This window comes from Tamandua tetradactyla, chromosome 6 (genome assembly GCF_023851605.1).
Source record: "Tamandua tetradactyla isolate mTamTet1 chromosome 6, mTamTet1.pri, whole genome shotgun sequence".
Taxonomy (NCBI): domain Eukaryota; kingdom Metazoa; phylum Chordata; class Mammalia; order Pilosa; family Myrmecophagidae; genus Tamandua; species Tamandua tetradactyla.
The window spans coordinates 177,408,358-177,424,455 of record NC_135332.1 but is presented as its reverse complement, the minus strand read 5'-3'; the positions used below and the strand labels follow the sequence as shown (position 1 = coordinate 177,424,455).

Below are 16,098 nucleotides of genomic sequence, written 5' to 3'. Positions count from 1 at the left end.
GAGGCACTGGGAAGGCTTCTCTGGAGGCAAAGAAAGGAAGTCACACCTCGGGGAGCACAGCACCGGAGGGCAAGACTGACGGGCAGACTCTTGTTGCAGCTTTGAAAATCCGTCCCCATTTTGAAGTCTTGGCCGTAGTATGCCGTGGTCACTTTAATGTAGGATACATCTTCCCACAGCACCGAGGAGAGTAGACAGCCCAGGGAGATGCATGAATCTGTCCTGGGGTCCCTGCAGCCCCGACACCCCACTCGCTAAACCCAAGGCCACGAGAGCCCATTGAGGGGCAGGAGCGGAGGTGGGGCCGGTGAGCCTTGGGGTCTTCTAGAATCGCCTCTTGTTTCTGTGCCCCCTGTTTGTCCTCAGACCCCCAGGGCCGGGAGCACCTGGTGCCCGGTGGGCCTGTCCATGGCAGTGAAGGAAGGGGTCAGCTTTGGAGTCTAGTAGACCCATGTTCGAGGTAGCCACTTGGTGTTGGCCTTGGACAGGCTCTCTGAGCCTCAGTTCACTGGGTCATAAAATCAGGTTTTTGAGTAGCTCTGCTGTGGTTGTCATGCAGCCTCCACGCCATGCTCACTGGGCCACAGCAGTCCCTGGCGCGTGGCAGGTGGTCAGTGCCTGGTGGCACCACCGAGGCTCACTTGAGGTCATTTTACGAAGGTGGTAAAAGCCCCCGAGCTGCTCCGGGTCATCCCTGCGTCCAGAGGAGGAGAAGGAGGCCCGGGCAGGGGACGGGTCTGCCTGCAGGCCAGAGGCCAAAGCCCAGAGCCTGGCGGCACGCGCCTTTCTCTCCCCTGTCTCCCAGGATGAACCGGGCCCCCACCACCGGCTTCGAGGCCGATGTGGGGAGCAGGACCACCCACCACCTCGTGTATCCCGAGAGCTTCCGGGAGCTCGGGGAGAACGTCAGCATGGTCCTGGTCCCCTTCAAGACCCTCGACCTGCAGTGGGTGGTCAGCGCCACTACCAAGGGCACCATCTCCCAGTAAGTGCCCTCCGCTCCCCCGCAGCCCGCGGGCAGACACGCTGACCTGGGGGGGGGCCCCCCCTCTGCTCCTGCAGCCACGTGGAAGGCAGGGAGCAGATCCCTCACTGCCACCTTTCAGGAAGCGGGGGGCAGGTGAAACCACAGAACCGGCTTGGGTTAGCCGAGGTCACCCTCGGGAGCCTCTGCTGGGGCCGCGTTGGCCGGGGGAGGGGGGTGGGCGGGGGGTGCTCCTGAGAGAGGCGAGCGTGGCTGGTGGGGGGCCTCCCTCGGCATCTGTCACCCCAAGCTGCGTGCCCAGGCGGCGCCCCCCTCACCCCTGCCCTTCCTCCTGCAGCACCTACGTCCCCGTGCCCTCCAGGATCAAAGTGAAAAGGAACCAGGTGAGTCGGGGCCCAGGCCCCTCGCTCTCAGAGCGCCGTGTTTCAAGCTCGGGGCTGTGTTCTCTGCAGCGCCCGGTGGAGGGAGCCCTCAGGCCCGCAGGAGGTGGACGGAGCCCCCACCACGCCCCACTCAGCATCCCGCTGGAGGGCGGTGGACACCGTGGGGGTTCTCTGAGTGGGCCCCGGACCCGGGCCGCACCTGGGGCGTCTGAGCACGCAGCCGCACTCCTGGGGCACCCAAAAAGCAGGAACCTCGTCCCTCCCCACGGAGGCCACGAGGCCACCCGGTGCCTGGCCTCGCTCTTAGGGCTCAGACCGTCCTTGGCCCCAGCCTCCCCTCGGCCCCCGTGGCCTCCCTGCCCCCTTCCTTCCTCTTCTTGAGGACCCCTGTCCTTGGCTTTGGGCCCACCGGGCTCGCCTAGGACAGTGCTGTCCTGGAACCCTTCCCCAGGCCTCACTGCAGAGATGCTTTCTCCCAACACGGCCGTGTGCCTGGCTCAGGCTGAGGCCTTGGGCGAGCCTCCGGGGACCACCACGCCCCCCGGGAGCCCAGCTGCATGGGAAGGGGCCGAGGCTGGGTCACGGAGGTGGGGGGTGCATTGGGGAAGCTGCACGGGCAGCGGGCGGGCTGGGGGTGGGGCCTCTCTGCAGCTGTCTCTTCCCTCTCCTCCCTGGGGGCAGGGCCCAGTTCTAGGGCTGCAGGGGGCTGTGCAGGGAGGGTTTGGGGGTTCCCATCAGGAGGGACAACCTAGGGGACAGGGAGGCAGGGGTGGCCATGCAGGGGGACGTGACGGCCGGGGAAGGGGGGACAGAGGGCACCCCTCCACCTGAATACGTCACATAGCATCTCTGTGCCTCAGTTTCCTCATCTGTAACCCTAGCATCCAGGCTTATTTTAATTTACTAAGCAGGGTTGGGGCTCAGTGGGGGGTTTTCTGCGTGTGACAGGCGCATCATGTCCTTACCTCTTGCTGCTCCAGGATCCCCCTTCCTGAGAAGCCGCAGGCTGCATCCCTGCCCACCTTTGGGTGAGCCCTCTCTGCACACCACCCCCAGCACTCTGAACCCTTCCCTCTCCATAGCTGTTTGCCTTCTAGCGTTTTCCATAGTGATTTGGGGCATTGCCCGTTTTTTCCACTGACATGGGAACAGCAAGAACACGGGGTTCTCCGTCGTTTCCTCACTGCATGCCCCCATGACCCGTGCCCCGAGCCGTCGTGACCAGCTCTCCCTGACGGCCATGCCCGCCCTCCCCCGGCAGATCCTGGTCTACCACCCGGCCTTCATCAAATACGTCTTCGACAGCTGGCTGCAGGGCCACGGGCGGTACCCGTCCACCGGCATCCTCTCGGTCATCTTCTCACTGCACATCTGTGACGAGGTACCCTCCCTGTGCCAGGCGGGCTGCCCGGGCCGGTAGCTCACCACCCACGTTCCACACGCCGGGCAGCCCCCGGTCCACTCTCCACTCCAGGGCTCCGTCCCAGGAAGGGCCCTGGCCCTCAGGAAGCTCGGATCCCAGTTCTCCCCAGTGCAGTTGACAGTGCTTCCCGCCTAAGGGTGTTGAAGGAGAAGCCAATGCCCCATGAGAAGGTGGTCGAGACCCAGGACAGACTCCCTGCCGAGAGTTCCCACTCGGCGTGCGGACTCCCGGGGCGGAGCTGGGGCTGGGGCCGGAAGCCCACGTGCAGGCAGTGCAGACGCACGGCTCCCAGCTGGGAGACTTGCTGTCCGAGGCAACAGCAAGGGGCTTGGTTGCACTCCAGAATCATCTGCAGAGTGCCCAGTTCACGTGCCAGCCCACCTACATCAGCCTCCCGGGGTGACAGTCAGGCATCCGTACTTTTCAGTGTTCCCGGGGGTTCCACCCTGCACCGAGGCTGAGAACCAGTGACTGGAAAGGGTAGGAGTCGCCCACACAGACTTGCCCTCAGGTCAGCCAGGCCATGTGCCCGGGACTCCCTCGATGACACAGGTGCTTCTGGGTCCCGAGAGGTACAGAAGGAGTCACAGGGCTCCCACTTCATCCCTGGCTGGGGCTCTCACAGGGCACACAGAGAACCCCTCTTGTCACACGCAGCCTGTGCCACCCCAGCCACTGGCTTGTGGTTGGAGACGCGGGGAAGGGTCAAGGCGGGTGCAGGACCAGCTCCCAGCTCTGCCTCGGTGGTTCCGTCACCGCCTCCCTCCCACCCCCAGCCAGCCAGAAGTCTGGGCCTCGCTGCACATCCCATCCCATCTCCCCACCCCAACCACTAGTCATGACCCCCTTGGGATCAGAAACGTGATTCCTGTCCCTCTGTCCTGCCCAGCCCTGATGTCCCTGCCCGAGGGTGGAGCCAGGGCCAGGCTGGCAGTCGCCAGTAGGGCAGCACCTGCCTGGGAGCTGCCCCTGCTCCCACCTGCAGCCCAGAGAGACTCCCTTTGTCTGGAACAAGCCCCTTCCCGGGTCCCCTCCTACTCATCTTCTCAGTTTCCAAGGCCTGGCTCCATGTCCCTCTTCAGAACAGTGTCCTCTCAGCTCCCTGGGCACCACTCCCCACTACCCTGTGCTGGGGGGCGTCCCAGAGTTAGTCCCTGCCTGCTGTTTTGGTTCACCATAGTGTTACAAGTACCCCACAAATGGTCAGCTTCAACAACAGGAAGTTATTGGCTCATGGCTTTGAGGCTGAAAGTCCAAAATGGAGCTGTCAGCCAGGCTTGCTTCACCCCAGAGTCTAGAGGGTGCTGCCAACGCAGCCCCTGGCTGGTACCTCTGCCTCTGCTCACTCAGCCGTGCCCTCTGCCCTGGGCCTCTGTGGCTTCCGGGATGCACTGAGAAGGCCCCCAGTGGTGTAGACGAGGGCCCGCCCCCATTTCAGTTGGGCCACATTGACTAGAAACGGTATCTTCCCAAGGCCCTGTCTGCAGTGGGACTGCACCCTCAGGGGGGGTTAAGGCAGAGACCATGTCGGGGTGCCCCGCTGTACCGGCCACACCTGCCCCGGCCCTCCAGAGTCTGAGCTCCAGGCTGGACTCGTGTCCCTCATTTCCTGCACACCCAGTGCCCAGGGGGTACCTGATAAAGCTCTGCCTCGACTTTGATGTTTTCCTTCTTGTTCACCAGCATCTTAGACAAGGGCTTGATAGAGTCAGTGTCTGGAGGTGTTTGTCCCACGTGTGCAAGGCCAGTGAGAGCCCGGGTGCAGATGCACGTCAGCAAAGGGGAGAAAAGAATCAGCACCTACTACTTGGCGCTGGTCCTTATACTTGGCCCATTTTCCAGATGAGAAAAGTGAGGCTCAGACAAGTGATCTGCGGCACCCGGGGTTCACCTGTGAGGGCAGAACTGCGGTTTGAGGCCACGGGCTTAGCTCCAAAGCCCTGCCCCCCACCCCCCATCATTCTGCACCCTCCCTTGCTCCATTAGCCTTGCAAAAGGGGGGGTCGTGCTGGCCCCAGCACTGCAGCCCCGCCCCCTCGGGACCACCTGCTCACAGTAGCCTCACATCATGCCCTCTGAGCTTGGGCTTGAGTTTTCCTTAACTTTGTCTTGGCTTCCCCAAACCCCTGGTGACCCAGGAGCCCAAGGACGTTTTCCTGTGGTTCCTTGGGAATGGTGTTTATGGGGGGCCATTGATTCCGGGGTGCCTGTGTGGGTCCCTTTCTTAGCGGCTCTGCCTGTGGCCTCACTGTCCAGGACTCACCTTTGCTTTGCCCCACCCCCCCAGGTGGACCTGTATGGTTTTGGGGCAGACAGCAAAGGAAACTGGCACCACTACTGGGAGAACAACCCATCGGCGGGGGCCTTTCGCAAGACTGGGGTGCACGACGGAGACTTTGAGTCCAATGTGACGGCCACCTTGGCGTCCATCAACAAAATCCGCATCTTTAAGGGGAGATGACGCTGGGAGGGCAAGGCCCACCCCGCAGGCGGCTCCTCTCAGCTCCCAGCCTCAGCATCTTGACAGAGCCTTTCACTCCAGAAGCCCCCAGGGCCAGCCCCAGGGTGTGCCTGGGCGCCCCTCCCAGCCACTTGCACCCCCAGGTCGCCGAGCTGCTGATTCAGGACTGGGGAACGTGGGGAGCTGCTGGGAAAGGCCCAATCTCAAAACTCTCGTGTCATTTTGGCTTCTGGGGGTGACAGCAAACAGAAAAGTCCCACCTTCCTGAAGGAAGGACTGTGCCAGAGAAGACGGACAGACAGGCCTTCCCCTGCCCAGCTCCAGGACTCCAGGCTCTCCTGCTGGCTGTTTCTGGGTGAAGTTGACCTCAAGCTCGGAGCCAGGTTAGACCACATGGCCCGGGTGCACGTGGCTCGCCGATGCCTCTCTCTGCAGAAGCAGAGCCGGCATCTCCCTTGCTGCGATCAGCCTGCCTTCCCTTCCTTCCCCACACTCATGAATCCTGGCCAGGAGAGGCCTTCGCACCTACCCTTCCCGCAGAAACTTTGCAAGGTGTTTCCGAGCCCTGGAGGTGTCTTCTCTGCGAAGACCCTTGATGGATCAGTCTTTGTCATGATAAGTATGGCTCAGACCAAGTCTGACTATTCACGTGCCTTTGTACTGGGGAAAGAAATGCAGGCCTTGTCTGCAAGGAGCCCAGAGCCCTGACCTGGACTGGAAACTTCTTTGCTCGTTTCCTGAGCGCCTGAGTTGGGACAAATCTCTGATGACACTCAGAGCCCTTCCACACAGCATCAGCCATGGAAAATCCACTCTTACTTGTAAGGATTGTTGGATTTGGTGCCTGCAGCCTTCCAAGACCCTGTGGAGGGCCTCAGCGTCCAGTGCTGTCCCCACGAGCTCCCCCTCTGCGCGGGAAAGCTGACCGGCAGGGCGGGATGCCATACCTCATCTTCTCATCCCCCCACTGCTCTCTTCCTTCCTTTTCAGCCTTTCTGATTATTTATTGATTTTTTTTTTTTAATTCAGCTGACATTTTGTGCATGCTGGCTCTGTGGCTGGTCCTGGTGTTTTAATTAGGTTTGCTATTTTCCCACCAGGCAGTAGGGGCTGGAGGAGCTTAAGGGAAGGTTTGCATGAATCCTCGGGCTTGGAGTTTGGGGGGTTGCTAGGGCTTGGGGGCTCCCTGGAGGGAGAAACCCTGTGGCAGCAGGTTGGCAGGTATGTGGGGTGCTTTGTACCCCCTCCTCTCCAGCGCTCCCTTCCGTCTTTCCCTCGGCTTCTTGGTTTCAGTCTCAGGCTAAGAATCTCCAGAGTGCAGCAGAGCCTCTCTGGGCTGGGTGGGGACTGGAGAGTCCAGGGGCAGGAGGCCAGTGATTTTCTACTCTGGTTATTGAAGTTCAATTAGAGAAACCACTTTTCACATGAAGCATCTTCCTACAGGGCTGCAGCTGCTTGGGGAGCTGCCACAGTCTCCTGGAGGGGTGGGGGCCAGCAGGCTCAGAGCCCACAGGCACTGACTTGCCCAAGCTCTCTGGCAAATTCCACTCTGGGCAAGCCTCTGAGCTTCCTCTTCAAATAGGGATGGAGGAGTCATGAGCACTTCGGGACACATTATCAGGGGCCTCTTGACAGCTTCAGGCAGTTTACAAGAATCCCCGGAAATTGCATGCCAGGCTGGTGTGTGTGTGTGCGCGCGTGTGTGTTTCTGAATCTGCAGGTAAGATTTTTCTGGGAAGCAGTTCCATGCTTTTCTTCTCAGAGGTTCAGGATCCAGAAAGTGTTTTAAAAGCAAAACTAAAAAAAAGTTCCAGCTTTAAAATACTCCAAAAGTTAAGCCTCTTGCCCGAGGCAGGCTCCTGCGTGGCTGTGAGGTTGCCACTCCAGGAAGGTCTGGTAAGGCCAGAGCGGGACTTGCAGGGGAGCCCTTGGCGAGCCTTGGCTGGGTGGTGGAGTATCCCGTGGACAAGCCTTGAGATAAATGGACCCCGGTGCAGACAGCAGTGTTGAGTCCCGAATGCCTCCTCTTCTCTAAAAAGCTGAGTCTGCTTAGGGACGAGGGGTTCAGCGTGAGCAATCTACTTAGACCGGATTTACTCAGTGAGAAGACGTCCCCCAGAATGAAGGGTCCCTGTCTGAGCTCCACATGGCCTGGGGTAGCTGCCAGGGCTCCAGCCAGACCCCTCCATCCTGCTGGTATCTGAAGCTGTGGCCACCTCCCGGCCCACTGACAGGAGCACTCCCCTCGCACAGATGCAACAACCTAGTGACTTGCAGAAGTGAACCAGCTGTGCCGGACTCAGACTGGTTTGCAGCAAGTATTGGAAGTTACTGGCCCCGCGCTTAACGCATCCAGAGAGGGGCCTTCCCAACTGCATCTCAGAAAATATCACCAAATCCAGGTTTTGGACAGGGTTCCGCCGAGCCTCCCCTAGGCCCCCACTGCGGCCCTCGGGCAGCTGCGGGTTCTGCCTTCCCACCCATGGCGTCCGGGAGACGGCTGTCCCCACCACTGCCCAGCAAATGCCTCGTGTCTCACTGGCTTAGCAGACTTTTCCAGGTAATGGCTAATCATTATGGCTTAAGTCAAAGGGGCCCATCCCTGGGTGGGGTGGCTGAGGATCAGACACCAGTTGTCTACAGGGGGAGTTCGGAGTCCTGGTGGCAGGAGCGTGAGGGCCCCATCTGCTGTGGACGCCCTTGTGTGCCCAGCACACTCAGTTGGGGCACAGGCAGGACGCTCACCTGGGCCCCTGAATCTGGCCCAGCACTCAGTCCCTTCCGCAGGCCCAGAGCCCCTTGGAGACCACCCCTGGGCCTGGGCAAGGAGGAGGGGGTCCTGGCCTGCCCAATCAGCAGCTGGACTTGAAGCCGCCAAGGCAGGGCCTGACGGGTCTCGGCACATCCCCAGCCTCCGGCGTCCCCCTGGTGCACCCTGCGGGAGGCTGACCCCCCAGAGCTGAAACCCCTCCCCTGCCTCGGCACCCGCCTGGAAACCTCTGCTTTGTCTTCTGCCTTCACCCACTGGATGGGGGAGAATGGAGGGCAGATCCCCCAAGAGGGACCTGGGGCAGAGGATTGCGTTCATAAATTGATGTCTTCTGGAAGTCCGGCCTTGTCAGGCATTGTCCAGCAAACCGTGCCGGGCTGGGCTTAGCTGGGGAAGCCGGCGAGGAAGCACAAGGGCATAAGGCGTGGCAGCCGGATAAGTCAGTGCAGAGGGCAGTGATGTCCTGGAGGGTTCGGAGGCGCTGATGGAGCCCCTGCCACACAGCCTCTGGGTCAAAGGAGGATGGGAATCACAGAGGGTTTACCGCTGGGAAGTTCTCTTAAGGCAGCCCAGACACAAAGAAAAATGGGAAACACAAAATGACTTGTTCTCCCTCATACTGTTAGGATCAAAACAGCTCTCCCCAAGGAAGCCGGGTCTCCGTGGCCGCCATTCATCTGGATGCCAGCCAGGTGCCCTCAGGAGCCCACAGCTGGCCTCGTCCCTCTCGGGAGCTTAAGGATCAAAGTGTCCGCCGCGGCCATCTGGTTTGCAGCAAACGTGGCCACACGGGCTGTACGGCCGCAGGAGTCCTCCTGTGTGGGCCAGGCCAGCGGGTTTTGAGATTGAGCCACCCTCTTGTTTGTCTTGAAACCTCCAGCTCTCCTAGCCCTGGCTGTGACATGTCTCCTCTGTGCAAAGAAGAGACTGGCAGTCGGAGGACAAGGCAGAGGCAGGCAAAGAGCCCAGGCCGAGCCGTAGCAGGTCACTGAGCGCTGGGTCCCCAGCTTCGGCGCGGCTTCCTGTTTCCCCTCCGGCCGTCGGACGGTCTCATGCTCGCGCTGAAGCCCAGCCCCTCGCCGGCCTGTCCCTGGTCGGAGCTGCCGTTTGCCGCCCGCCTGCAGGGGGGCCTGAACGGGGTGGGGGCTTGACCCCACCAGGAGCCCCCGCCCCACTGGGTGGCCTTGGGGCCATTCCCTGCCTCCCACCCTGGCGCTTTAGCACTTCAGTCTCAAAGCCAAAGTTTTCTTGAGCACTTTCTCTCCTTTGCGGTCTTGTTTGTTTTGTTGGTGGCATTTTGGGACGTGCTTTCTGCACCACCGCCACCCCCCACCCCACCCCGGCCCCTGCCCGGCTCCCTGTTTGTTTTGCAGCTGGATGCATTTTGAGTGAGGTTAGCAAGAGTCTGCCCTCAGCCCCTGCTCTGTTTTATTTATTGTTAAACATTTCCAATGATCCAAATCAAAGTGAATTAAAAAAAAAAAAGAGCTATTTTATCCTCTGGGTTTCGCTTGTTGTTTTTCTGCAAGGGGTTGGCCAGTCCGCAGCAGGGGCCTCCCTGAGTGCCACCTGCTGCTGAGAGGCACACCTGGGAGACGCGCGTCTATCTCCAGGGGCCTCCTAGGCTCCCCACCTGCCCCTACCCCACTGGCCCCGGTGCCCGAGAGGTCCATCCTCCCACGGTGCCACTCACGGTCACTGAACGAAGCGGCCGCTGCCCTGGCTCCAGCGGCAGGGCTGCGCCCCCCCCCCCCAACTCCCAGCAGGCGGGCGCCCGGGGTGGGGCTCAAATCTGATCCAAAGCTGGCACAGTGTCCCAGTTGGGATTTTAAAAAGTAGATCCAGACACCCAGGATTGGGGATCTATAATGTAAAGCAAGCGTAAATACCACGAATACCCCCCAATTTGTGTGTCACTTCACACCTGGCGAAATACCTGCCGGCCATATTCTGGAATTTCCACCACGGCCCGCAGGGCGCTGAATGCTTCCTGGGCTGTGGTGCCTGGAAACAAGCACAGGGAACTTCAAAGCCATGAGCCTCCGCCCCAGGCTCCCGCTGCCTACCCCCTCTCCCCGGGCTTCCTGGGCCCTCTTCTGCCTACTGCTCTGGGCTCAACTAGGACAACGGCCCCCAGGTCCACCTGAGGAGCGGTCCATGGTACAGAGCTTAGCACGGGTGCCCTGGAGCCAGGCTGGCTGGGTTCCTCCTAAGAAAGCTGTGTGAGTTTGAGTAGGTCACTCAACCTCTCTGAGCCCACTCTCCTTATGCATAAAGTTGGATGATGTAGTTACCCACCACATAGAAGGTCTTGAGGAGTCGATGAAAATGCACATGCAAAGGGCTTAGAAAAGAGTCTGTGCTAATGCTCTGTGACAGGACACAGAGTACACAGGGGAGAGGGAGGGGCCAGCACATCCCGAGACAATGCGCAAGCCCCCACCTGCACACCTGTCTCACTCCTTCACTCCTCCCTTCCCTTCCGCCATCTCTCCTTCCCGCCTTTCTGACCCCGACCCCATTGCTCGGGGTCCTCCTTGCCCCTACAGTTTGTCCAAGCTGCTGCTTCAGCTGTGAACCTCCCTCTCTGCTTCTCCCATCATAGCTCTGGCTCCGCCTGCTCCCTGAGCCCCGACAGCATCTGGGAGTTTGCCCCCCACCCCTCCAGCGCCATCGAGCCTCAGCTCCTCCCCAGGCTATGCGTGCTTCTGGTCCACCTGCAGTTAGAGCTGTCATGTGGACAGTTGGCCACAAAGGGGAGACACAGCACAGAGCACGGGGGCCGGGCAGGAGCGTGGGTGGGACGGAACGGCTGGGACACAGGCACCCTGCCTACCTGGCCATCACACCTGGTCTCAGGCCGGAGTCCCCGGAAGAGAGCGGGTCAGAGGGTCTCAGGTGTTTCCTCAGAATGCTACAGATGCCTGCCTGGTTCAGCGCCAAGAGGCAAAGCCCACCCTGCCTCTTACCCCACCCCCACCTCTTACCCCACCCCCACACCCCTCCCAATCCTGAGAAAGCCAGGAAGCCCTGGGGGTCCTCCTTGGAGTACCTCCCACCCCCCAGGCTGCTCCAAATGCACAAAGAGCTGGGGACCAAAAAGGGGGCCCTGAGTGAGAGCTTTCTAATGGGTGTTACTTTATGAGGATTCTCAGACGGCAGAGGGAAAAGGGGAGGGGGCCGCGTGCCCATCTCCCAGGCGCATCAGACGCGATTCCCTCTGCACCACCGCGTACAGCGGGGCTGGGCGCGGGGCCGCGCGTCACCCGATGTGCGCCAGTGGGCACCCCTGAGATGTATCCGTCCTACCTGCCGGTGCCACCAACAACGGTGGCAGCGGGTCCTGGGGTCCTCTCAGCTGACCTCAGAGCACCTTTGGCAGGTGGTGTGGACACTAGGATTCACTAATGGTCGTCACATCACAGAATGTCAAAGGACAGGGTCACCTGTTCAGAGGTGCGTCCCTCACCAAGTGGCTGTAGGGACCCCTCAGCTGTAGGGGACCTGGAGGGGTGTGGCTCCCTCTGCCCGGGGGCAGGGCCGGCTGCCGGGACTGCTATACCCACTTCCTCACCTCCTGGCTCACCAGCTCCTCTGGGGCTCAGGCTCAAACACCCCCCGTCTGTGCCCACCTGAGGGAGTGAGGACAGGTGGATATTTTCTGCCCCTGTTGCTCCCCCATTCTAATCCCACCAAGGGACCTGCCCAGCCCGGGCCTGGGATCCACGGGAGCTTCTCGCCTGTGCCAGCAGCTGCCGCTCCCTTGGCCTTCAGCGGAGACATGGGGTCCTCAGAGAACTGGTCATCCTGGGCAAAGGCCTCTCCAGGATGCTGACCCTCACATGCTCGGGCCCCCCGACCCCCAGTGTTTGCTGGGGACCTGAAATGCAGCTGGGATCGGCTGCCCCCTGGGCTCCAATCGCTCTGCCCCCAACCCAAGCTGCGCGACCCCCGGCCTCAGTGTGCCTCGGTCCCTCCCGCACGACATGGAGGTAACCCTGACACCTGCCTGCGAAGACTGGTGTCAGGGGCAAATGAGGTCACAGGCGGAGGGGTGGGGGCACGCTCTCCAGCCCAGGTAGCACCCCAGAGATCACCTTCCTAGCTGGCCCTTGGGGACGAAGATGCCGGCCCGACGGGCTGAGGACGAGGACAGTGGCTCCCAGCCCACCTTGACAGAGAACAGTTGCCTTTCTGGCGTCACCGGCCTGGCGCCCGAACCCATCTCTCAGCAGCTCAGCGTCCAGGGGGCAGCCAGGCCCACCTCCCAGGGCATGGGCCACGCGGACACAGGTCCGGCCTCTGCCCCAGGGGTTGCTGAAGTCATGGGGGGATGGGGAGCTGCTGGGACGGTTTGGGTGGCCATGGGGGAGGGACCAGGCCAAGAGGTTATGAAGGAGCAGCCAGAGAGCTCCCGGGTCCACGGGGCAGGCGTGACTTAGAGGCCACGGGAGACAGTGTCTCAAGGGGAAGGGAGGCCTCTTGCTGTTACCTGTCCCCGGGATTTGGGGAGCCACTCAAGGTTGTGGCAAGAGCAGGCTGGGATTGGAGAACTAGGCTGGACCGGAACTGGAGTTGTAGGAAACCAGAATGCAAAGACAGAGGCTCCCGTGGGTGCCCAGGGGAAGGAGAGGGAGAGGGCTAGAGCAGGAGGGGCAGGGGCTACAGGAGAAACCTTTTGGTGGGCGAGCCCGAAGCAGTCTCAAGTGCTGCAAAGGAGGCGGCAGAGGAGGGTGGGACTGGGGACACGAGAGGGAAGTGGTGGATGGGCAGGGTCTTCCAGAGGGGCAGGGGATAGGGAGACCCCTGCCCCCATTACCAGAGCTGCATTTCCCCCTGGAGCCGGGGGAGGGAAGGAGCTGGGGGCGGGGCAGGTGGGAAGGGGCGTGGGGCTGGAAGGCCTCTGTGTGGGTGGTCAGAGGGCGCGAGCTGAGGAGGGGTCAGGGGGCTGGTGCTGCCCGCCCAGCTGGGCTTGGAGGTGGTGGCTGGGGGGAGGGTCCTCTGCAGCTGGCAGCCGCCCGGGTTCGGGGTTGTGGGGGGACAACAGCCCCACCCAGGTGGTGTCCTGCTGGGAGGGGAGAGCCATGAGGCCCGACAGGCAGACAGAAGGACGGCAGAGCAGCCTGCAGAGGAGAAGGTCACTGAAGATGAGCCTGCTTCCCTTTCGGGGCTGCCCACATGGGCCGAGTGCTGTCCCCACGGCCCCCCGTTCGCTTCCACAACACCCACAAAGGGACGCCGCTCCGCCTGGAGGAGACAGGGAAGTGCACACGGGCCCCGCTCCGCCTGGAGGAGACCGGGAAGTGCACACCGGCCTTGGGGGGAGGAGGCAACTGACCATGAGTCAGGGCTGCAGGAGGCATGAGGCTGGGGGCTGGCTGGGTGAGCCCCGGCCAGTGACAGCACATGCCCGTTCCCCCAGCGGCAATGGGGTCAGCTTGGCCCCCAAATGAGGACCTCTGGACAGGAGCCCCCCGGGCTGGCTCCTTGGGGTGGGTGGCCCTGTCCTGTGAGCAGCCCAGGGCTCTGACCGCCCGCCCGGCACTGCACCGTATGGCCGCCAGAGGGCGCAGTGGCCCCGCCGATGGCAGGTCCCCTCGGGGCAGCCCTGGGTGCCACCTGAGAAAACACACCCGCCTGGTACAAGGTCCGAGCTTCATGGGATGCGGCCCTCGATGCCCTCAAGTCCAGATAAGGAGGGCGACGTTATTTCTGCCCCTCAGCTCAGAGGACAGGTCTGGGTGGAGTGGAAAAGGTCAGATGGCACGGACATGCAGTCAGGTGGCACCTTTACCTGGAGGTCCGGCTCGCAGTGGGCCACTGTCCGAGGAGCCTGCGTGGCTTCCCCACTCCCAGCCGGCGCCCACCTGACTCGTCAGCTGTGAAACCTGTGGGACATCCTGACCTCTCCGAACCTTGGTTTCTCATCTGAAAATGGGCATTAAATGACAAATCCATTTCAAACCAAGATGGCAGGCGCCATTTTCTGAGTCCTTTCTGCCTGCCAGGCATTTAATCAGCATTTTCTCATTTAATTCTCACAATGACCCCTGAAGAAGACGTTGTTTTGGTTTTCACAAAGGATCCAAAGCTCAGAAACTCTAAGTTACTGGCCTGTGGCCATACAGTTAATAAGCAAACAGCCCAATTCAAGACCAGATCTGACTCAACTGGTCAGGTTGGGAGAGGCTAATGCTCAGTAACAAACAAACCCCCAAACTCTAGCAGCTTAAAACACAACAAAGGCCTATTCCTTGTTGTGTCAAAGTTGAGTGGGTTCAGCAATTCCCCTGCTTCATTTTGGGGCTGAGGATCACTGCCAAGTTCAGTGGCCTTGAGGGCCCCTGTGAAGGGAGAAAGGGAAGGGGACACTCACTGGCTCTGCCCTGCACCCCTTGCAGCCGACACCCATCCCTTCCATTTGGTCGAGCGATGAGAACCAGCCACATTGTCCCGGCACACAGCAAAGGAGGCTGGGAAATGTGAGAGGGCATTTGGCCTACCTAGTTGAAGAGCAGGTAGTGAGAGGCCCCTTGCCCTGCCCTGCTGTCCCGTGTACCTGGGCAGAGAGCTCAGTTCCAGGGCCTCAGTGTGATGCAGACAGACCAAGGCAGACTCTGGCAGGGCTCCAGGGAGGGTGGGAGGGCAGTAGCTTCAAGCCTGCTTGGCCAGGTCTCAGCGCATGCCTTCAGTTGTCCGAAGGGCTGTTGTGGAAAGAGGAACTCCGGTGGGGAGGAGGAGGCAAGCTTCAGGCCATCAGTCTGGCCTCACATGAATGCATGGGGAAGACCAGAGCCTGTCAGCATGAGGAAGCTGGACAGCAGGGCTTGGAGGGCTATCCAGCAGGCAGGGGAGTTGGATCCCACAACTGCCAGCTGCCTCTCTGGGCATTAACATGCAGCCTTGGCTGCAAACTCCTGGAATTTATGTCGGTTGGGCTGGACCTTGCCTGAGGATGCAAATGCCCCAAATAAGCCAAGGGGGCCACATTTATTCATTGGCCCCAGTTTATGGAGCTCAGAGAGCTGGGTCAGCAGCTGGTAGGACATTGCACTCTGCTCTGATGTAACCCTCACATTCTCCTAGTGGAGACATCAAGACAGCTATCAGAAGGCAGTGGGACAAGGCCTGTGCTGGAGAAGTGCAGAGTTCCAAGGACCACCTGGCCTGAGCCTGTCTAGGGAGGTCAAGGAGGACTTCTTGGAGGCAGAGGCAACTCAGCTGAGATAGGGAGGATAAGGATGGTCAGCCAAGGAAGGAAGGGGTGGAGGGTAGTGTGCAGGCAGAAGGAAGAGCCAATGCAAAGTCCCAGGGGTAAGACAGGGATAGTGTCAGGTGGCCTGGACATCGGGGGTGGGGGTGGGGTGGTGGGAAGAGATTGGGGTGAGTGGAATGCAGGAGCCAGGTCTGTCAGGTTGTTTTAGGGAAAGTGGGCTCTATCCCAATGGAAATGGGGAGCCACTGAAGGAGGCAGACCACGGCAGGGAAGGAAACCTTAGGTACCATCACTAAGGAAAAATGTTAGGGAAGTTCGGTGAATATTGCAGCAGCAGCACATTTTACAAAGTCCTTTGCATCCCGGCGCTCATTTGCACATCACCCAGCACCGAGCATCCAAAAAACTTGGGTCGGGTTTAAGACCTGACCCCAGACCACCCTGTGAGTCTGAGAGAAACTGGGATGGAATTCAGGATGGTGGAGCCCAGATGGGGTGTCCGGCTCGCGAAGCTCTGATCCGGATTAGAGTTAGGTCAGGGCGGCCTGCCCAGATTGGGACTGTCCCCGCAGCCCCCGCAGACCCGCAGCTCCGGCAGCCCCCGCAGGCCCCGCAGCCCCCGCAGACCCCGCAGACCCGCAGCCCCGCAGCCCCCGCAGCCCCGCAGCCCCCGCAGCCCCCGCAGCCCCGCAGCCCCCGCAGCCCCACAGTGCAGCCCCCGCAGCCCCGGCAGCCCCCGCAGACTCGCAGCCCCCGCAGCCCCCGCAGACCTGCAGCCCCCGCAGGCCCCACAGCCCCCGCAGCCCCCGCAGACCCGCAGCTCCGGCAGCCCCCGCAGGCCCCGCAGCCCCACAGTGCAG

At 61.2% G+C, this 16,098-nt stretch overlaps 1 protein-coding gene across 4 annotated transcripts in view; it reads left to right on the top strand.

The window, feature by feature from the left end:
• ST3GAL1 (ST3 beta-galactoside alpha-2,3-sialyltransferase 1) overlaps positions 1-9,518 on the top strand; it is an 80,279-nt gene extending 70,761 nt beyond the window's left edge. For 3 of the 4 annotated variants that reach the window (XM_077167737.1, XM_077167738.1, XM_077167740.1), the window contains 4 exons: positions 806-985; positions 1,323-1,368; positions 2,630-2,749; positions 5,079-9,518. In XM_077167737.1, coding sequence (XP_077023852.1) covers positions 806-985; positions 1,323-1,368; positions 2,630-2,749; positions 5,079-5,252 — 520 coding nt within the window. In that variant the 3' untranslated portion in view covers positions 5,253-9,518. The remainder of the gene's footprint in view (positions 1-805; positions 986-1,322; positions 1,369-2,629; positions 2,750-5,078) is intronic. The other variant, XM_077167741.1, reaches the window with a different exon arrangement.
• The last annotated feature ends 6,580 nt before the right edge of the window (positions 9,519-16,098 follow it).